Genomic DNA, 23,364 nt, shown 5'->3' on the forward strand with positions numbered 1-23,364 from the left:
AGGGTCGACTGGATCCTGATCCAGCCCTGCTGGCATTATGTGGCAGTAACAGGCCTGGGAGTTGGTGCGGCAAAGAAGCATGCTTCCTCCTCCCACCTTCAGTCCTGGCCAATATGAGTGGGATCGTAGTTAATGGTGGCCATGCCACTCCATCAAGCCCTGCCACTGCCAGCCAGTCAGAGGTTTGGACTGCAACCTTAGGCTGCAATCCTATACCAATTTACCCAGGATTAAGCCCAACTGAACTCTGAACTAAATGTCTTCCAAGCAAAGATTTATAGGATTGCACTGTTAGTCCTTGAGTCTGTGTGTATGCTAGATGGTCAATCCAACTGTTGGTCTAGGATGAGTTGTAGGTCACTGAGAATACATTGCAACAGTTTTATCTGTAGAAGCCAGTTTGCGTATGTTCTGTCACTTTTATGCAGAAGACAACTTCTGATAATGCTCTCACTTTCATCAATTGGGTTGGTATTGCAGCGTTAAGTATACCTGCTGCAAATTTTTCAGGTGTGATTCTTTGACCAAATGCACTGGAACAAGTGTGGTTATATTATACAGCTTGACTGTGGGTTGTGTGGTGTGTTGTGGGTGGTAGTTGGACGTTTGAGGTTGTTTGCAGCAGGCATGAGATTTCCCATAAGGCAGTGTTTATATATCCATCTCATAGTGCCCAGAAGGCAAACCTGTCATGTGGATTCCAGCTAGACTCAGGCTGAAGGTGGAATGGATGTTGTTGAAATCCTGGTGGAATTTCTCAGAAGCCTCCTTCCTGTGGTGAGGAGCTTGACAAGCATTGCTCTGGCAAACTACAGAGCTGCCTGGCAGTGCCATAGCAGTGCCAGCTAAGATATAAGCCAATTCCCAAATTTGAAATCATGGTGGGTAAGGATAAAATAGTGAAGATGGATGGCCAGAAGTGCTGTGGCAACAGCAGAGATAACATTCCTGGTAGCTTGTAGACTGTTTGTATAGGGGATGATGGTGGGCAGAGCAACTGTGAACTCATTCACACTTACCTGTGCTCCAGGCACAGGTCTGGGCTTTCCAGGTCCATGTCTGAGCATTTTTTAGTTTTTGTTTTGTTCTGGTGCTTTTCCTGCAAAAACATGCTCTTTACTGCTGAAAACAATTTTGCAGAAAACCCAGGAAAGCATGGAGCACAAGGTCAGTGTGGATGGTAAGCCATGTCAACAGCTTGCTAGGGTTGTGTTTTCTGGAAAATAGTGGGTTGTAGTTTCCTTTCAAAGAGAATGGCTTTCTGAGTCTGAGCCAAAGTGCATTTACTACTTCCCTCATGCCATTAGCAGGGAGCAAAATGGGGGTTATTTCAGGGGAGGGGATATGGTAAGTGAAATTGCGGTTGGGGGCAAAATTGATCCACAGCAGTTTCACCTTTGGATGAAAAACTGCTTAGGTGCTGCCTTTCTTAAAAAAAATGCCAAACCTTTATCAGAGCAATGCTACATAATCCCACTGTTTTGCTGCACCCCAATTTTCACCATTCTACCCTCCCCCTAAACCTGATGGCCGTTTCAGAAATGCTTTATTGACAAACAGTGAAATATCTGTTCTGATACCTTTTGTCTTAGCCCTAATATCTGTCTCTATTTCTAATATGTTAACTGCGAAAATAGCATGTGAGGCATCTGATAAAGTTGCCTCTAATTCACAAAGTTGTTATGCAATAGTCAATATATTAGTCTTTTAAGATGTCGCAAAACTCCACTTTTTAGACTTTTTAGTCTAATATTTATGGTGTTTCTATGTAGGGTATGTATGTAATATATATATTGTATGTATTGTATGCATTGAAGTGTGTTGTTTAAGTTTTATGTAAATTGATGTATAATAAAGACTTTACATTTTTCTAAATAAATAAATAAATAAATACAACGGTAAACGAGATTTAGAAAAAGAACAACTCCACTTTTGTCTTCTACAAAATAATATGGCTCTCTCATGTGATTAATCAGTTATACTGCGATCCTGTACTCACTTACTGGGGATACGGGCGTTTGGAGGAATCTTTCTGAGTGTGGGGGCAAAGTAAAGCACTGAAAGAGAGGAGCAGACTAGTTTCTCTCAAAATAATAATATTGCTTTCTCAGATTATACAAATACTAGGGACATACAGGGCAATCCTAACTATAGGAAGGTGGCATAACTGATGTTGGCATATGTCACTCCAACCCAAATTCTGTTCAGGAGCCTCTTGGATGGGCAAATGCTGGCTAAGTGTGGGACCAATTTTCAAGGATTTGGCCCTAGGTCAGATGACTGAGATCAATAGGGCATCCCTCCTTGCCCTGTCCTGTCCATTCCCCATAGTGTCTGCTGTGGAGGTCATATGCAAATCACTGGCTCAGACAGAGTGAAGGAATTATGCTGGCCTAGCCCTGACAAAAGTCTAAGACCCACTGAATCCAAACTCTCTAGCAGATCTTGGGTTTAAATTGCATTGATACTTCGTTTTAAAAGAAAGCTGGGAATTTGTGTAGTATGGCTCATGTGGGGGTGGCAATTGGCCCCACTTGGACACTCATGCCTGGGAGTAAATTCACTTGAACGCTGTGTGACTCACACCTGAATAAACATGGGTAGGATTGAAGCTACACTGTAAATCTATGCCTATCTACCTTGGAGCAATCCCCAGTGGACACAGCGCGTGCCAAGGACTGTGCTGTGAATTATTTACTAGCTGCTTTATTTCTTTAAAATGTATTTTTTCCAACAATTTTTTTTAAAGACACGAGCCATTGCTTTGCCTCCCTCCTTTTTCTAGAATAATGGAGGATGCCTTTCATGAGGACCTGTGGCTGAGGAGTGGGCCCCTCTTTTGCTGGGAAATATACAGAACTTCTGAGAGAAAACTGCTTTCGCTGGCACTCCTGAAGGGAATGGGGGTAGCAGGGTGCTCTTTACATGTTCAGACTCCTTTATTTAAGCATTTGTTTATTGTCCAATTTGTCTTTTTTAACAAAAACTTCAGAAATGAAAACGTACCTTAGAAGAAGTTGAAAACAGCACATTTCCCTTCAATTTGCGTAAATACCAGCATTTCTCAAGCCTCAGAAGGTAAGGAAGGTGAGCACCAACTTCTTGGAGTGGACAAAGCAATGATCTAAGATTGGCTGTAGGCCACAAATAAATCAAGAACGGACCTACCCCAAGACAGGAAAAATATTTTTTCAAGCCTCACCTCACACTTAAGGCAGAGCTTCCAGGCTTGAGGTGGCCGAGTCATCACACAAGCAAAAAATGAACACACTAGGGAAAGGGAAGGGGTCAAGTGATCAAAAAACCAAAATGGGGAAGGTTAGAAGGGTTCTCATTTTGCCCATGCCACTTTCAGTAGGTCCGCCACATTATTGAGAACGGCTCAGAACGTAGGGTTGGGAACGGGCAAGTGAAATACCACTCCTCTCGTAAAATTTGCAATATACCGTACTTCATTCCAGTCGTTCCACCCCACTCCCACCTCACAGCTAAAGGCTCTTTCTCATGGCAACTTTAGCTGCATGAGACTAATTTCTGTCCTGCTTGGTAACATGGTGATAAAGCTGTTGTCATGCGAGGGTGCCAATTTGCAGCAACATTCAACTAGTTTTCCAGCAGGGCAGTGCCACCATGGGGTGAATCCACTGAATATATTTTACCCACTTGACCGCTGGATACAGCTATCACTGAGGATTGTGGGAAGGAACCATGTTGCAGTGGCTTCAGTGCCACTTGGGGTACTAAGAGAGCTTAGCCTGTGGGTCTTTTTATGCCTATTCAATCATTTTAATACTTTTTTTAAAAAAGCTGGCACAAAGGACAATACCCTCAAGCATAGTTTCTTGCTATTTTACAGGAATACCAGAAGCTGCCATATAACAAATATATTTGTCCAATTAACTCAATATTGTCTGCTCTGATGGGAAGCAGGTTTCTATAAGCCCAGGCAAATCTGTCCATTTTGGATTCTCTCAGTTTCTCATTTTTCAAGACTGAAGTTCATCTCTTGACATTTCCACAGTTCACAATTTTTTAAAAAAAGAGAAATGTCCTCATGAACATTTGTCAGCAATTGGTGCAAATTTCTCCTATTATGCATTGTTTTGTATGCATTTTACCTAAGATACATATTTTTGCAAAGCAGCATTTCCTAATATAATGCATTTTGGTGTGTTGTTTTCACCAATATGTGCATTCTTATGCATACTTCACCCTAGTGTGCAAATTTTTTTACACACATTACTTGGCTAGAGAACCGTATTGCAAAATTTGGAGAAGTGTGAATTTTGAAGGACGGCTGTGCTTGGTTCACATACTGTATTGTTTCGGAAGGTAGGTTCAGCTTTAAATGAGAACTGGCTCTACCTTTACCCCCCCCCCCAGTCACTACCTGATGCTACCAGATACTACCTTTTAACTGGGGGTCCTGGGGATCGATCCTGGGACAGCCTGCATGCACGCAAAGCTTGTTCTCTGCAGGTAAATAGAAAGCTCAGTTGGTTTTTATTCTGTCAACTAATTCATTCCCCCCCCCCCCCGATTTTTAAATTGGCATTCTGGAAGCTAACTCTTATCCCCTTAACTCATATTTACTCATTAACTATATAATGCTAAACATGGGCTAGTTGCTTCATAAGCAGAAGATTATGAGGGAAAGTGTTCTGTATTGGTTACAGCCAAAATGGTGTAGCCAAAATGGCAGCAGCCTGCCAATGTTGTGGTGGGTACAACTCTCATCATTCTCCGACAGCACAGCCTATGGGCAGGGATGATGGGAGTTGGGAGTTGAACAATGTCTGCAGGTCATCATATTCACATTTACCTTTTAGATGTTGGAGCAATAGGTCCAAAATCCATCAGGAATGGCCACTGGCAGAGGAAGAGGAGTGCGGGGGGAGTGCACCGCCTACAGCAGCACAATCCCAGCGGAGTACCATCGCGGCTGCCCCCCCTGTCTGTGCTGGGTGCCACGCCCCCGGGATGTGCACCAGCTCCGCCCCCACCTGCTCTCCGCCCCCCCCCCCGGTGCTGGAGCATGAAGCTCCGCCACTGGGAATGGCATTACCTCTCAGCCCCATCTGCTGCAAAGGGTTGGTGTGAGCATAAAAATGAAAATATCTTATTTTTTATTTTTATAGCTTTCCCAGAAGAATGAGTTTACTCAAGGGCAATATCTGATTACTTTCTTTAAAAGAACTGTTCTATCTGTTTTAACTTCTTGAATTTTTATCGTTTCATTGATTATTTTCCTATGTTTAGCAGCTTAAAACGATAAATAAATAATCCCATGCAAGTTGCCCTGGGGTTCCTTGGAAAACTAACCGGGTAAATAAAATGGAATTTTCCTATAACAAGATTTTCCATGACAAAGGAATATCCCTTGCCTTTGGACAGAAAGTAACTGCAACAACGACGGCTTTGGGAAGAACATTTTATTGCTAAGCATATCCTTGAACGAAAAGGCAATTATGAAAAGAAAAGAACAGGCGAAAAAAGAAGGGACGGCAGGAAGGAGAGGAAAAAGATGAAGAAGCAATAACGGCACAATAAGATTAAATAAAAAAATTCAAGGTTCTGTCCATAAAACAATAGGGATATGGTAGAAGCCCACATACAGAAATGCACATGTTCCCAAAAAACTGTCCAATAGAAACAGACACCAACAAAAAAAGGAAAAGAAAGGTTGGTTTTTCCTAATTTTTCTTTTTAAAAAAAGATAAAGAAAGAAAGCAGAAAATCATTTCACAAGACTCCAAGACTCCAAGAACAGCAGCAATCTTTTACAGACATCAAGATATAATCAACTCCATGTATGTTCGGCCAGTTAGGTTGCCTAAATTCGTGCTTTTTATACCTTTTTAAAACCTGTCTTTATATATATTTTTTCTCTGTTGTAGTGTAAAAAAATAATTAAAAATAAAAAAACAAACAAACCTCACACACACTGAAAAGATTTGTTAGCCAGGTAAGCCACTTCTCAAACCATATGAGAAGGATGCCTTGTTTTTTTATTTCGTTCCCATGTGCGTGTGGGCATTCGATAACACTTCTTCAAAGTCAAAGGTTCATGCGACTTATAAACACCAGCAAGAGTAGATTTCTAAACCTAAACAGCTGATTAGATTTCATCTGTACACAGAAAAATTGTACATTTTAATATGCCAGAGTCCTCTATAGAATTTTTGTGGTCTCCTTGTCTCTCTCATTCTTTCTGTCTGTCTCTCTTTTTTTGCTTAATTTTTTAAATGTTTTTTTGCACATGATATTTATGGCCAAAAAACCCCCAGTTGGTTATTTGTTTTCCCTGTACAGCAAGTTGCTCTCTTAATGGAAGGAAAAATAATAAAAAACAACAATTGAAATTAAGTACATTGAATATAAACAACAACCCAATGAAATCTCAGAGCATATGTACAACAGGGTACCCATCTAGAAATTACACCAGTCAAAAAGAAAACTGTAGTAAAATATGTAAACAAAATCTTTTTTTCTTCTTAAAATCTTTTTGACACAGATAACTGTGACAAAGTTAAAATGCACACACTCTTCATATTTTTAAAGTTTAGCTTTTTGTTGTTTTGTAAAAACATTTTTTTCTTTACAACATTCTCATTTCATCTTAAGACTTTAACAGCATTTCTGTTCCAGTCGTCCCATCAAACATACCATGATAAATATATCTGTATATATATATATTTATATATATTATACTATTAATAAGCTCCTTTAGTTTTTTTATTTATTTCTGTGTGTCATAGAGACTTCTTAAATTTATCTTCTTTCATATAAAAGATAAAGGAAAGGGAAAATCGGGGAAATGGAAGGACAGCGAATCAGAAATGTCAAATCTACAAAATTAAATTGTTACATATGAAACACACCTTCATGGTTTTCTTTATTTTCTTTATTTTTAAAAAAGCACCCACCCCTATTTTTGTACTCGTTCATGACATGTTTTTGGCTCGTGCGACATTTTGTAGATCTTGTCACAAGTTGAACTCAGTATACTCTTTCTAAACATTCAATTCAACTGATTTACTATTGTTTGCATTCATGCATTACCATCAGCCAAGGAGCCAGAACCCAGAAAATGGCTCCTTTATTTTTGCTTGGTCTGTTCGATTCAGAATGGCTCAGTATTTTGTTTTGTTTTGTTTTGCTTGGTTTGGTTTGGTTTCTCAGTCCCTTTTATTCCCCCGTAGCTCGGCTATACTAATGTATACTAAGCAGTAGTCAAATACAGACAATGGGGGCCCTTAATCAAAGAAGAAACCATGTTATCTCCTCATGACTTCAGTCATAAATATGAGAGCCAGATGATGGCTGGGGGGCGTGGAGGGGTGTGCAATTCTCCATTACTGTCATTCTCAGTATCGCCACCATCACTGCCACCCCATCAACTGTCCTTTGTTTGTTTGTTTGTTTTTACGTTAACAACTTACTGCAGACAACAAATTCAAGAGACAACACAACCTGATATGTAGAGCAAACACCGTCAGTAGAACTTGAGTTCATATATGGCAACAGTCTCTCTTTATTACTATTTCTTTTAAAAAAAAATATTTCCCCAAGGTTTCTTCTTGACTTATGTCCTGGCTCATTCTCCCAAAAACCCTCACAGAAAATGAAAAGAACTCAGACAAAAAACATAATGAAAACCCCACACCATTTATTAATTTTTTTCTCCCCTCCCCCTTCACAACTTGGAAAAAAAAAAGAGAGATAAGCTGGTCAGGGCCAGATCGGTGGTTGCTGTTGTTGTTGTGTGTGTGTTTTTATAACATTTGTCATTTTTTTTTCTTTTTTTGTTTGTCATTTTTTTTTCAAAATAATTGAAACTAAACAAAAACAACAAAAAAATTAGCGTACAGTCAAAGATCATGAACATCATTAAAGACTCACTTGGAGATACGAAACAAGTAAGCCATGAAGTCTTCTGCCTTTTGCAGAAAAGTTCAGCTGAGGAGGAGGCCTGAAGGCTGTCCAAGTCCGCCAACATGGTAAATGCTGCATATGCCTTCTTGGGAACGCTAAGTGTGCTTTATAATACAGTAGGGTACAGAGTTTGGGGACTCCCGAGTGGTGACTGAAAACTTAGCACGTCAACAGCCGAAATGTTTATTCTCAAGATTTGGTTTTTTTTTTTAATTAAAAAAAACCACAAACTGCAGCTCCCAATCTCGTTAGCTGTAACAGTTTTTTTTTTAAGATTCAGTTCTATCTCATTAAATATTTATATATTTATATATATAAATAAGTATTTTTTATAATTTTTTTCATTTTATTTTCATTTATTTTTATTTTTTTACACGTAATATTCTTTGTCCTTGTTTTTCTGTTTCTTGTGGCCGCTCTTTGCGCTCTGCTGCTTCTCCTTCATGAGCGTGCCGTTGCTCTGGGCCGAGTTGCTGATGTAGTTCCGCGTCTCGTCCACCTGATAGGACCCCTCGTCCCTGTTCCTGTACTTGTACATGGCATACAGGAGGATCAGGATGCAGAGGGCGGCGGCAGCCACAATGCCGACGACCATCCCCGTCGTGCTGCTCGACTCTCGGACCACCTCTGAGGCCCCCGGAACCCGTCTGATGCCTGGCTCCGTGGGGTTTGCTGTGGGCACATTACGGAACATGGGGGAAGTTATTAGCGGGCTCTTCAGCTTTGTGCTGTCTAGCTCATAGGCAGTGGGCAACGGAAGCAAGACTATGTCAGGCTGGGGTTTGAGGTCACGGTTATTCATGTTGCCAGCTGGCAATTTGGGCACCATCCCAGTCGAGGACGAAGCTGTGGAGCGGATCAGCTCAGGGGACAAAGCTGTGGTAGTAGTAGTCCTACCAGTTTCGGAGACTTTGTTAGGTCTAAAGTCCTTGGCTTCCCATTTGGGTGCGTGTGCTTTGTAGCCACCTTCGAAGATGGAAGTGGAAAGGCTCTTATCTGTTACCAAGGAGAAGGTGGTGTAAAAATCTTCATCATCAGTAGGGGGTAGGTTAGAGTCAAAGGTTTCCCCTGAGCCATACCCAGATATCACCAAGCCATCATCATCACAACCATCGCTGCCTTGGTCCGACAAGCAAGGTAACCCCGCCTCAGAGGTCATGGACAGGGAATCTTTGGTGGTCTCAATAATGGTGAGGAGGGGGCGGAAGGTAGTAGGGAGTGTAATGAAAGGTGCACGAGTAGCAATAGGAGGGATATCTAAAGGGTCTTCTACAAGAAGAGGGATAACTAATTCACCTCCTGGACAGAAAAGAAAAAAAAGAAAACAGTTAGTACGTCTTGAATACAGTGCTGCACGTGATGTTCAGCCCGCCCAACTCAAAAGGTGTGTGTGGATGTGTGTAGTGCGCGTGGGGGCCTTAAAAGTGTTGATCTAGCAGGTTTTCCATTCTTATTTCTCCCAATGGGCACAACCTTTCAAGGGATCCCTTCAGCCTTTTCACCCACCTCACTTAGATGCAAATCCATCCTCTTTTAAGCTTGGCCAAAGCAGGGCGTCCGCGATTTGGCTTTCGAAGATACTCTCAAAGTAACTTGCAGAACTCAACAATGACACGCTTCTTTTATTGCGTTAAATACTTGAAGCTCTTTGGGAAACTGTCTAGTTAAATGGTGGCTTGCCGCATGGGGAGACGGCACTTTCTTTTTCAGGTGTTGCACTTTTCTTTCTCATTGTTCCCCCTCCCCCCGTTATACATATGTACTTAAGTTTCCTCAAATGGTGCACAGCAGGAGGAGCTTGGATGATGCGCAACTCTAATTCCATAATTTGCCATTTGCCGCTGGAAGTAGGAATTTCAATCAATGTAAAGTGACTGGTTTAAAATGTTTCTTGGAGAGCCCGTGAGCAGAGAATTCTTACAACATTTCATTTTGCACCGAAACCTTATTTAACGGGACGGGAGCTGCATTTGGTAGATGGTACCTAACTTCTGGGAAAGTTTGATGGGTCTGGGTTCTACTGAATTAGGAAGAACAGTCTGCTACTGCTGATCTGTGCTGTGTGCATGTGCTATTACTTGCATAACCTGCATTTGTTTCACACACACAGTTGCATGCAGCTTGCAAAGGTGTTTTTTGTGGGGGAGGGGTGACATCACACATGCAACGTTGCTACGTCCTGACATAACATGCATGAGTGTGAGCATCACACTTCCTTCCCTAAACTGGGCATAAGCTTTAATATTTTAATACTCTAATTTACCAGGAACATTTAGGGGACTAGCCTGGTCCCCCTAGTCCACTCACTCCACTCCACTGCGCACACAACATTGGGTATTCCTAAAAAGTTGGCATATTAACAAAAACATAAGAGCATATGTTCAAGAAAATTAACTCTGTCCTAAGCATTGCTGGCAGAATATTGGTTGATCTTTTTTTAAAAAAACAAAAACACACACATCGATTTAAATGATATATATTTGGGCAGAAGGCGTCTTTAACCATCCTTTGTGAGGTGGAAGGCGAAAAGGTAATTTCAGAGCCTTAACAACATACATATCTTCAGCTTAATCATTTAAGTTTGGATACAGACCTTGGGCTGTAGTTATTCAGTAGGTTTCAACAGGGGTCAAATGCTGGAAAATGGGGAGTCAATGGAAGTGTTTGTATTGTGCTAGGAAGAAATTAACCTCACACAAGCAGAAAGCACCCTTCTGCTCTTGATTCAAGAGTATCAAGCACTCAGGAGCTGAGAACACTCCTGATACACTCGTCAAAGAAGACTGGTTCTAATGAAGGAGATGAGCAAAGCTTTTTGCCATAAGTAATGCCAGTTTTAGTATAGAACAATGGAGTACAAGGGTGAATGGTCAACTGCTCACTTTAAATGTGCAGCTCACAAGGAGGCTGAAAAATGACCATGTTTGTTTATATAGTATTTTGTAGATGCTCTTCACCTGCTTTCTGACCCTGTGAAGTCGGCAGGCACAAAAGATTGCCTTTATTTTCTCTCTCTGGTCTGGTGGCTCTCAAATGCGACACTATTTTTAAAAGGCAAAACTCCATATAGAGGTCTGTGCATCAAATGGCTTGATTGCCATGACGTTTCTCCCATTTGTTTGTTTGTTTGTTTGTTTGTGTGTGTGTGTGTGTGTGTAGAGCAATCACTCAAATCAGGAGGATGCTGACTGTACAAGAAAGCCGTAGTCTGAAGTACCTGCCTCAAACATTATATTACGCTCTCAATCAGTATTGGTAGTCATCAGGAATAAGGGCTACTCCAGACATCCATTTGGCGCTGCAATTCTAGACACCGGTCCACACTTTAAAGTGCTATTTATATATAAGTGGGCTTGGTGCACTGCTGATCTGCCACCTACCCAAGGCCTATATGAAAGGAAACTTTTCTCCCCAGGGAAAATAATCACGGCTATTTTGCAATTAACTGCTTGGATGTGGTTGTAGGAACATAGAAAATCTTCTGTTCCAAAAAGAATCACTTTCATTGTATGGGTTACTTGTATTTAAGGATGATTTTTCTTTTGCATTGACACGTTCTCAGCCAGGGCTTCAACAGACGGGAAGGATGAGTAGATGTCACATTAATGGAGGGTTTGCCACTTGCTTTGTTCTCAAGGGGGAATCTCAGAAAATGTCTATAGATCACCTCTCACCAAGTGCGTGGGGAGAGTAGGCTCGGTATAATTTTGACAATGAAGGGAAGTGGCAGGTAACAGAGCCTTTCAGGAAGGTGAGGCCAGGAGACAGTAAATATTAGGGTCCAGGATCCAAAGACAAGTTCCATGCATTGTTTGCCACCCTTTGGGTGCTTCTAGATGCGGATGATTGCCAATCTGCCATAAGGCAAAAGTGAGATAGCAGCTCTGCTTCCAGACTTCTAACATTCTGTAGCCAAGTGAGAATTCCTCCTTTCCCCAGCCATATTTTTTAGGGGTGGGGGTGAAGGACTTTTATTGAGTCCATTGTGCGGGGGAAGTATTGCAGACTTCCCCCCTCCCCACCACCACCATATTCCCAATCCTGATTAACCCCCTGCTACAGTTTTTTTGGGGAAAATATGACTATGGAGTCAATACTATTAGGAAAGTGATCGATCAGAGCAGGGGGTGGATCACAGGATCTAGCCAGTGGGCAATGCCATTCCCCACAGGTCCCTTTGCCAGGTGGCTGGGACCATCTACCAGTAATTCACCTGATGCTAGATGACTCTACAACAGCTTCATCTTTCAGAAGGAATGAACAAGGCCTTCTCAGTGATGTTACTACTGGCTGTGGATATCCTTTCACAGCACAAGTTTGTCTTTAGGATCTATATAGCTGCCTCTTGTCTAACTCCTAATGATTATCAGATCATCTAATGTAATGCTTTCCTGTTAGGACTCTATGGACATGAGTTGCTTTCCTCCCCATCTTCCAGGCACCAGCTGCCACTTTGGGAGAACAGAATATATGAGAGGGATTCAACTAATTAGTCCTGCATAAGGACCTCCCCCCTGCCCCTGCCACCAAAATTGTTTTTTTGGGGAGGGGTCCGGTGAACCCCTGGAACAGCACACAGGGGGCGGATAGGGGGTTGTTCCATCTGGCAAGCCAAACGTCTTGTCCTGACAGAACAACTACCTTATACATATACTGTAAGTTTCTCAAGATCCAAAGAACAGAGATTTTCCAGGTTTTGTTCTAACTATAAACTTAAAGTTGACCTATTCCCTTTCCCTGCCTGGCTTGTATTCCCAGCAGAAGGTCACACATTTATTGAAATGATTTGTGCTGACAACAGACTGCTTCGGGATGAAATAGAAAGGAACATATAAAATGGCTTCTTCTTCTGCATTAGTGATGCCAAATCAGCTTCTATTTGGCCAGATAAAAATGCAATAGATATAATGACCAATCCATTTGGAGAGGGTTGAGTTCAGCTTGGTTAAAACAAAACAAAAGAGTAGTCTGGTGGAGTGGCGGGGGGGGGGGGGGGAGAAAGACACCACATGTAATATATATTGTGAGACTTTGTTCTTTCTGTTCTTCTTGAGATAAGCACTCCATACTCCTTAAAAGTTAGCATTTTAAAATATGGGATCTATACCTGCTTGATAGCATCGTGCTTTCCTTTAAATTAGCAGTATCACTGGGGACATATAAAGTCTACCGTTAGCCTTGACATCTGCCCTGCATTTTGCTTTATGAGTGTATTTATAGATACATAATTCATACCTCTGGGGCTGATCTCCAGTAAGGGCCCTTCTGACACTGGAATGGATGGAGTGTTCAGAATTTAATAAGAACCTTGCTGAACTGTGTGAATGTTGTGGGCAGAGAATGAAGGCACGGTGCATGAAGTAGCCAAAGTTGAATGTGTGTCTATGTGGAAAAAAGCAAGCTGCCTCCTCTCCATTTTGCTCATTTTTTGTGACCAAGTCAGTTTCCCTAGGTTTCCAGTCACAGAAGAGAAGTGGGACCAAAAAACAAAATGAAACACAAAAACACACCATATATAAAAAATAATAATCCTAAAAGGGTCCCCTTCAAAGTCTCATGATGAGGAATACAAAGAGGCATGCTATGCTTTTTCTCTCTCTCTTCCAGATGTGGCAAAAAGGCTTTTAAATGCTTGCCAAGAAGCCCAGTACAGTGTCTCCACATCCTCAGGTATTTGAATTCCAACATCTAAAGGCTCTCATTTGCATTTTATGCTTATTCCTTTGCACTGAAACTCAGGTGCACTTGTGGGGAGGGAATATTTCTGCTTTGGGAAAGAACTACAAACATTTTCTTTCTTTTCTTCTGAGAGACACAAGTTTGTACTCACAGTCTTTTCTCTCCCCACTTTTCACAAAAGGAAAGAGGGAAATGGCATTGTGTTTTTTAAAGTCCTCCTTCTTTATGGCAGCTTGCTATGGGCAGAGAGGGGAGTATTCAAGCCGCGGTCCTTGAGCTGCTGAAAACCTGATGTTAATATGAAGCTGCCTTAGCAGCTGAGTGTTTTTAATATTCTCCCACCTCTGTCCTAGCTCATTTAATTGAATCAGACAGGCAATACTACAAGGAAGAGACCTCCCTCTTCCATCACAGGAAACCTTACCTTACTGCTTGATAGATATTACATCCCTTGACTATCTCTCAGGAAGACGTTTGTGCCCACATAAACCCTACAAGATCACATTCACTTCAAATGAAAGACTTGGCATCAAAGAGTCCTCCTCTAGAGAGCTGTTAGAAGTATGGAAGGTGCGAGCAAAGGATGTTTTAGTAGTGTAGCCTGCTTCACTGGCCAAAGCTATAAAATTTCCATCCTAAATTTGTAACCAAAAGAAAAGTGAACATTTACCAGTAAGGGACATTTGTACATCTGCAGCCTAGGGATTTGGAAAAGCTATTCTCCCCACCACACTTTGAGTTCTCAGCTTTCCTGCTCGATGTTCTTGGATAGTATTGCTTTTAGGAACTGCAGGTGCAAATCAGACATGCAGCTGAATCCACAACCAAACTGCAGAGTCTTCATTGCTTTCAGTAGACGAACAGTCAGATGTATGCTTCCAAGCCCAATTCAAAGTGCTGCTTTTGACCTATAAAGCTCTTTATGGCTCAGGACCCCAGTATCCTCTGCAATGAACCTGATACGAACCTACCCAGACCCTTAGATCTCCATTCAATGCCCTTCTCTCGGTCCCCACTCTGAGGAGGAGGACAGGGAAAAAGGCCTTTTCATTTGTGGCTCTCCATTTATGGAATCTTCTTCCCAATGAGGTCTGCCTGGCACTGAAATCTTTTTGGCACCAGGTAAAAACTTACCTCTTTTTCCAGGCTTTTGATGGAATAGGATGCTGTTGTTTGGTCTTAGTTGTGCTGCTGAAGCATTTTGTTCCTGTATGGATGGTTCCTTTGTGGATTTTTATATCTTGTATGTTTTTATTGAAAGGCTGGGGCTTTGTTACCCATGCTTATGCTCTTTAAAATGTGGGAAGTAGCTTAGGAGACCTTGGGGTGTGTGTAACAGGTGACTAACTAGTTTAAAATGATAATAAGAATGATAATGTGCATCTCCATTTTTTAAAAACTCCCAACTATCTTGCTCAAGACTTTACACATTTAGATAGATAGATAGATAGATAGATGATAGATGATAGATAGATAGATAGATAGATAGATAGATAGATAGATAGATGATAGATAGATGATAGATAGAGAGATAGAGAGATAGAGAGATAGAGATAGATGAGAGAGAGAGAGAGAGAGAGAGAGAGAGAGAGAGAGAGAGAGATATGTCTAACAGAATGTAAATCAGTTAGGATGATACAGTGTCTACACCAGTAGGACTACAATGTATCAGAAACGAAACCTATTTATTAAGGAATGTATTAGTGCCTACTTGGAGGTTCTTTGTGATATAAACAATGGCTGTTCATTATCTTGTAGTTATGCTAACAAACAATTTATTAGGCTGTTATGCTATTTGGTTAGTGTTGGGATAGGTTGGAGAGATGACTCTCAACTTGAGGTTGAGGAGCAAAAGCAGCTTGCTGAAATTCATAAAACGTGACTAGCTATAACTAGGATTCTGCTAGTTTCATAAGGTTCAAAGGAAGCTCTTTACCTGAGTTTGGGTGAGTGGATGGAGGTTTTGGAAATTGTTTTATCTTGCTTGATTTTATGCACCTAGGTAGAAGGGTAGAAGGAGATGTTCTGCCACAGGAATCCCAGCAATGCAGTTGAGTGCAACAACTAGGTGTGCTCTGTGAAAAAGCTAGATTATACTGGCCTGAGTTCTTGCTATAAAACAACGTGGTCTTGGATCTTCTTTCGCAGAATAAGTTTTTCTTGTATGCCATTATTATTTCTTTTACAACTTATTACCCCATGTGAATTACCTCAACTAGTATTACTTTTTCTGCATGCTATTTGACTGCATGCTATTTATTCCGACCCTTTAAAAATTCTACCTGTTCTGACCAAAGGATGTTATTATTTTTCTTTTTCTTGACAGAAATCCATGCAGGAATGAAGAATCTCCATGGGACAGGAGTCCTGACTAAGATATTTTTAAACATGTTATACAGGTGAAAGATATCATGATTCGATCTTCTACCACGGCAACTGCAGAATGCGACGCTAAAGAAGTACATTTGAGAGTATCTTCTTGAGCAAAATTGAAGGAAAAGGTTCAACAATGAAATTTAGAAAATTGGGTAGATCCTTTTGCTGGAATGAAATGGCGGTACATTTAGGTCATGGGGGCCGTTTTGCAAAGCATGCTGGGTATTTCCTTTGTTTGTTTGTGTAGAATCTCCCCACCATACTACATAGACATATAGGTTGAAAAGGAAGGACTCTACTTGAGAGGGGCTGGTCGCAAATGGAAAGCTACCACTGGTTCTGTTACCCCTCCTACAAAAGTGCAACAATACATATTGAATGCAGATTTAAAAAGTAAACATAAAAACAAATATCTTGCAAAAATTAAATGAAGGGATACATCTATAGAAGCAAATGATAATAATCATATACTGAAAAAGTAATAAAAACCACAGCAAAGGTTAAAACTCTGAACTAAAAGCAACAACAATAACAAGTCATTCGCTTTACTACAAAAAAGAGAGAAGACTGAAAATAACTGGAAACACAAGAAAAGAACCCCAAAAGCATGTTTAACAAAATAATTATAATAATAAAACTAAATACACATATACAAATAATCAGAAGAAAGCATACCACATCGATTTCATATTGTCAACTTACATCAACAAATTGCCCGCATGTTTTTTGGCATGAAAGAAAAATTTATAAAAGAAAGTTGTGTAAGAATGCTCTTGGATAAGCAAAATTGCCACATTTGAGAAACTTTTGCTTTTTTATTTTGCTGTTGTTTTTTCCTTTTTTAAAAAAAAAAAACTTTTTTTATCAAAATGTGTATTATTTTCATTGTTTTTAAATATAATAATTATTTACGACAAAGGGTGATACAGGGAGGCAACAACACATACATCCACACCACATAACGTGAAAAATAATAAAGAATAAAAAATAAATCCTGCACTGCAACAAATCAGAACTTTTTTCCTACTGCGTTTTGTTCATCTTGCAAATTCCGAATTTTGTTTTTTTCCCTAACAATAGTTAATGGATTGTGATTTTTATATATATATAAAATAAAAGCCTGGGGGGGTGGGGAAAACCTGTACACCTTATTGTCACAGAATTTGTGTTTTGATTGTTTTCATCTCCATATATCAGAAGTGCAATTCCCCAAGCACAGCTCAGATGCAACCTCAACCATCTATGGAACTTGCACAAAAGCCGTGTTCAGCGGATCACACCCTCAGTGGTGTTTGAGAATCAATTTATTTGCCTTTTCTTTCTTTCTTTCTTTCTTTCTTTCTTTCTTTCTTTCTTTCTTTCTTTCATTTAATTGATTGGAGATATAGATATATTTTTTAAAAAAAACAAAACAAAACAAAACAGTTTCTTTCCTTTGTCCTAAAATTTGGAGTGTGTGTGTTTTAAGGAATGGATGACTGCACATAAAATTTTAAATGATGCTAAAGAAAGGGTGGGTGGGTGGATGGGAAAGTGAGGGGAGACTTAATGGGAAGATAAGATGCCTCAGGTGGATGGAGTGGGGTTGTACGGTCTATGAGTGTACTACACAAATGAAGATGATGGGAGTGAACGTGTAAGTCAGTTGCCATGTCCATGTAAGTGCAGAACGGAGTGATCTAGCGGCATTAGAGCTTCTGGCTGTAAGGAAGGGATGGGCAATATACAAAAACAAATGAGCATATTCATGCCCATCAACAAAAAGAAAGAACAGAACTCTAACATTGACAATCTCACAAACCCTAAGCTGCAACTTCTTCAACATGCAAATTACAAAAAATTACTAAGAAATATAATAATAATAATAATAATAATAATAATAATAATAATAATAATTACAGTTTCATTAAAATTTCTCAAATGTTAAGAACAGTTCAGACTTTTTCCCTATTTAAAAAGCAGTAAAATATACAAACTAATAATAATAATATTAAAAAAGAAAAAAAAACAAGGAAACTATATTTTATGCATAGGAGTTGGAACAACTTCAACTGCAGCTCTGCTCAGCTTCATTGTCGTATCATAATCCTGATCATAATCTCTTCCAGTGTCTATTAAGTCTTTAATATCCAAGTATTAATTTAGTTTTGAGACATGAGAGGTTCCAACGCATGCAGCCATGATTGCTCAAAAGGAGTGGGCCTTCTGTAGTGCTTTCACGATCCTTCTCCCCATCTCAAATTTAATGGATGTTAAAATTATGCTTTAAATAATGCTTTAAAATCAGGCCATTTTTTCCTTTTTCCTTTTTTTTTTTTTTTTTTTTAGAAGGAAGGCTGTAGGATTCTGCAGTTGAGGTAGTCCCTTATTTAAAGAGGGAGATAGAGGGAAAAATTTCAGAAATCAACTCAATAATGTTTATGTTGTTAGATTGGAACAAACCAAATCTAAGATAGAAATCCAACATTTGAAAAGAAAAGACATCAAAATAGGCATACTCTTTTATTTTAAAAAATGAAAAAAGGAAAGGAAAAAAGAGCACTTTATTCCTAGCAAGAAGGGAGAAGGGAACAACTGTTTGGGTTTTACTTTTTTTTTTGTAATTACTTGGAAAGGAAAAAAAAAAGATATTTCACACACTTTCAAAGATGAACAAACCAGATGCACACACTGAAAAGGAACAGACAAAGCAGTCTAGGGACACTTTTATCATTTCAAATTCTTTCCCATTTTTTAAAAAAGGATTTAAGTCCCCCCCTTTTTTAAGTCAAAACATTTGGCAGAAAAAAGGCCACTAAAAACCCTCACCCTCCCTTTTACATTTGCTTTTTAATTTTTTTTAAAAAAGCTATTAATTAATTTTTGAAAGAAAAATAAAGAAATAAATAAATATGAGGGGAAAACGTGCAGTCTGGATGTACGTCATAAATAGACATAGGAAAATATAATATATATATATATAAGAAATTGGCTGAGATTGACAAATGGGGTTATAAAAATAGCTTAGTTTTACTGTAGGATGTTAATAATAATAATGCATGCTTAAAGTAAGTTGCATTTAGGGAAAGTAGAAGAAACAGAACAGCAAGCTAGGAAGGGAGGATGGGAGGAAAGGGGAAGGCAGGTTAGCAAAGGAGGCAATTCAAGGAAGCTTTTGGTATGTCATTCCACAACTGTCCACTAGGGGCAAAGCGCATTCCAGAGGGCGCCTGTGCAAGCTATGGGAGGTAGAAGGGCAAACAGGTAGGATAGAAATCGAAAACAGCACTGGTAAATCTATTTGCAAACGCTGTAACTGGAGATCAGGGTGATATGACTCAACCTTACAGTCCTCAGTTACTGAGCCTATCAACAAGCAACAACACTGAATGGATTATTCCTATAGGAATTATTTGTAGGGTCATTAATACTGTTTTAAGGTCTTCCATACCTCATCACTGAAGAGGCTCAAGTATAGCTCAATCCTATGTTTGTTACTGAGATACCATGTATAGGATTGCAACCTCCGTAGAACGGATGGCTGATATTCACTCCTTCAAATGCAGGAGAATTTTAGTAATGTGTGTAAGATAAAGATGGAATAAAAAATATCTTCCACTGGGACAGCACCAAGTAGTAAATAGCTCGAAACTGCACTGGATCACTAATTAGACCTGGCAAACAAATAATAATAATAATAATAATAATAATAATAATAATAATAGTTGTATTATTTATTTATTTATTTATTTATTTATTTATTTATTTATTTTTTGTACCCCGCCCATCTGGCTGAGTTTCCTTTGTCGGGCAACTAACTAACTAACTAACTAACAACAACAACCCGGAACTGGTAGTATATGCAGATTCTATTCACAAATCCACATGCAGGCAACGCTGCAAGATACGGACTGCAAAGTTGAGTCATCCATGAGCTGCTATTAATCTGCGAGCTTTTAATAAGCCACTGGGTTTAGAAGCCAATTGGATTAGAAGCCAATGGAAGGCAGTAGGCTTGTGCACAAGATATAAAATAAGGAATTCAAAGAGCTCTGCTTACTGGGTACTTTTCATAGCGTAGCCAGCTGTACTTTCAGACCCCACTGAGATAGCAGTGGCAATTGCCGAGGGCATGAATTTAACATTCACAATATGGAAATAACAGAACCGATCCTCCCACAAAAAAGTGTCCCAGACTGGTTGAGACTGAGGAGGGAATGGGAGCAGATGAGAACTGCCCCACCTCCACGAAAATACACAAGGTGTGAGGCCAAACTGGCATTTAGGAGGCCAATCATAGGAAAGACCACCTATAGCTCTAGTGGAGATGTGCACTGGAACTCTATACTGCCCCCCTTTGGGGAATGGGTTACATACAAGGGATGTTCAACCAGAAAGACAAAGAAACCTGGTTGGGTTAGCTTCAGGGACAGTATAATCAAAATACTTTTCTTGTGGAACCAAGCCCAGCTTATTAATTGTTGCGATGCCCTTTGAAGAATGCTTGTAGAATATGGAATAGAGAGGGCATTGGTCTGTAGATAATGTGATGGGGCTCTTTATCAAAACTTCAAAAGGTAAAGTCCCTGGGGGCTATTCCCTAGCAGGATTCTTAGCCTCTGGCCCAATGCGATCTCATGAAATTTCACAAAAGGGCACTTAATTATGCCCTGACTTGATCTCCAAACTGGAGATTTGTGTCCCTCCTTTGTTTCATTAAGGCCTCAATTCTGTAGCCACCTACCCATGGAACACAATGGGGCTTGCTTCTAGGTAGACACCTAAAAGACTGTGCTGAAAAACTCAACCATCTCTGCCACCAGTCCATTCCAGCCATTTACAACTTTTTTAAACTCAAGAACCTATGGCACTTATCACTATGTAGGAATGCTACCACTTTCTATCAAACCCCTAGTTTTAATTGCTCTTACCTACAAGCTTCAGGCAATACACTTTGGAGGGAACCATGACTATAAAAGTGGCATGAATGTGCTTTGGATGTTAAGGTATGCTGTGGGTCTTTCCATACTGACTTTTCGTTACATTTTCAAAATAATTATCTTCAGGCTGTGCAACAAGTTAAATCTCTCTCTCTCTCTCTCTCTCTCTCTCTCTCTCTCTCTCTCTCTCTCTCTCACACACACACACACACACACACACACACACACACACACCCAGATTGTCATGGTAGGAAACCTCCTAGCAGGAAGATCTTTCAGCAGCAGAGCAGATGGCCTTCACATCCTGCTTTGAACAAGGGGTGTGACTAGATTACCCCCCACCCCCCACACAAGGTCCCTTCCGACATTAAAATGCTATGATTCTAAAGGTTACTATGTTCTTGCTAGGACACTTTTTCCCTTCAGTTTTTCCTTCACCTTCAATTGGAGACTATGTTGCTTTCTGTCTCTGCTTTTCAGCAAGTATCGTTGGCTTGCAGAATTTCCTTCTAGCCCCACACCTGTCTTTTTATGCATGCAAACATCTGGTCACAGGGAGACTGTTGTTCCCTTCTTTCCCATTTTGATATCCCTCTAAAACCTAGGACAGAAAGTGCTCCCCCCTCACCCTGACACTTCCAGCCTAGTTGGAAAAAGGGTCCTTCAGATTTTTAAGAAACATATTCCTGCTGCAAAGCCATAGCTACCTAACCTATATGCCCCTTGTGTTATCAGACAGGTGATTTTAAGATCATTTAGGTGTATTTCCCATGTCAAGGCAGGACACAGAGACAATTCACAACACTTCTTAAGCAGTTGATTCCATCGTAAAAGGCTACAGTGGACGCTCGGGTTGCGAACGTGATCTGTGCCGAAGGCATGTTTGCAACCCGCAGCACCATATCTGTGCATGCGCGGGTTGTGATTTGGTCTTCTGCACATGCAGAAAGCGTGATTTAGCGCTTCTGCACATGCACGAGCACCAGTGGCGTAGTGTGGGGGTGCAGGGGGGGCCGGCCACACCGGGCGCAACATCTGGGGGTTGGGGGGTGCAAATTACTTGCCTTGCCCCGGGTTCTGACAACCCACGCTACACCACTGGCGAGCACCGAAACCCGGAAGTAACCCGTTCCAGTACTTCCGGGTTTTGGCACGTCTGTAACCCGAAAACGCGCAACCTGAAGCGTCTGTAACCCGAGGTATGACTGTACTAAGATTCACAAATACACTCAAATGTCTATTCCCATGTAAGCAGGTTAGCTACAAAATGGTATGAGGAGGAAGAAAAGGCATCCTTTAATCTATATATGTATCTGCTTTGAGTTTCTTACAAAATCTTCAGCAGTCTTGCTTCAGCTAGGACCTCTGCACTTCTGTTTGTGCTGCTGCTATCCCCCAGTATAAGCTGCAGTCCCCCCATTATTATTATCATATTGCCTGGAATCAATCCAGGGCACTTGGATCAAGTCTCTCTCTCTTTCCCCTCCACACCTGCTGAGTTTAAACAATGCCACTATCAGCATAAAATGCTTTGCTTTTATGGCTTCAGCTGAATGGCTTGCTTGTGAAGCACAGAATTGTAGGGTTGGAAGGGCCCTTAAGAGTCATCTAGTCCAACCCCCTGCAATGCAGGAATCACAGCTACAACATGCTGCACTGAGGGTACATATCAGGGGGAGAGCAGCCTTTGCCAACACTGCTTGGGACCGCAAATCCCACCAGCCCTTGCCAGCTCATCCATGCTACCTGATGGGAGTTGGAGTCCAAAACATCAGGAAGGCCCAGGTTGCCAAACGCTGGCGAAGTCCCTCTCTGAGTTTCTCACATTGGTGCAAAGGATGATAGGTTTGTGCAAGAATTGTGTCCAGAGTTCCCTTTGCCAAGGTGAATTGCTGACACAAGCTAACAGGAACTAGGGTGCATCAGAAAAGCTGCAGTTCAGCGCTGAATCGGAATAAACAGCAATCAGGCTTCCCACAGATTGACATTTGCTCCAATTCAGCGCTAAACCACAGGTTTTCCCAGGGAAAGCAGAGAGGCAAAGGCAAAGCCACTCTGACCATTCCTAGAAAGCAGTGGACAAGCAGGTGTGTGGATGAGCCTGTATACAACCCTTCTATCTTCAAAGGGGCTTGGCCTCAGCTAGTAGTAAGTCCAATCTGAGTCACATGCATAGGACTGGGCTACATCACTGCACTCCTAAACATGCTTACTTGGGAATTAGCCCCATTAAACTCAATGGGATATACTGGTACTTCCAAGTAAACATGCATAGGAATCCACTGCAGAGATTCAATGGAGCACCACTGCATCATTCAGTTGGGGATGGATGGATGGATGGATGGATGGATGGATGGATGGAATGGTCATGATCAGCTTCATGTCCTCAGGAGATTAGTAGACTGGAAAGTCCATTCTGTTGAAATGTCCATGCGGATTTTTAGGTGAAATCCTA

General features: G+C 40.7%; 1 protein-coding gene across 31 annotated transcripts in view; it reads right to left on the bottom strand.

Annotated features, from left to right (window-relative positions):
* Positions 1-5,417: 5,417 nt before the first annotated feature.
* NRXN3 (neurexin 3) overlaps positions 5,418-23,364 on the bottom strand; it is a 1,270,857-nt gene continuing 1,252,910 nt past the window's right edge. For 20 of the 31 annotated variants that reach the window (XM_081172108.1, XM_081172127.1, XM_081172102.1 and 17 more), the window contains one exon: positions 5,418-9,234. In XM_081172108.1, the coding sequence (XP_081028234.1) occupies positions 8,306-9,234 (929 nt within the window). In that variant the 3' untranslated portion in view covers positions 5,418-8,305. Of the gene's footprint in view, positions 9,235-16,665; positions 16,688-16,816; positions 17,692-23,364 lie in introns of those variants that run through there. The other 11 variants (XM_081172120.1, XM_081172114.1, XM_081172113.1 and 8 more) reach the window with 4 other exon arrangements.

This window comes from Podarcis bocagei (genome assembly GCF_964188305.1).
Source record: "Podarcis bocagei genome assembly, chromosome: 1".
NCBI classification, from domain to species: Eukaryota; Metazoa; Chordata; class Lepidosauria; order Squamata; family Lacertidae; genus Podarcis; species Podarcis bocagei.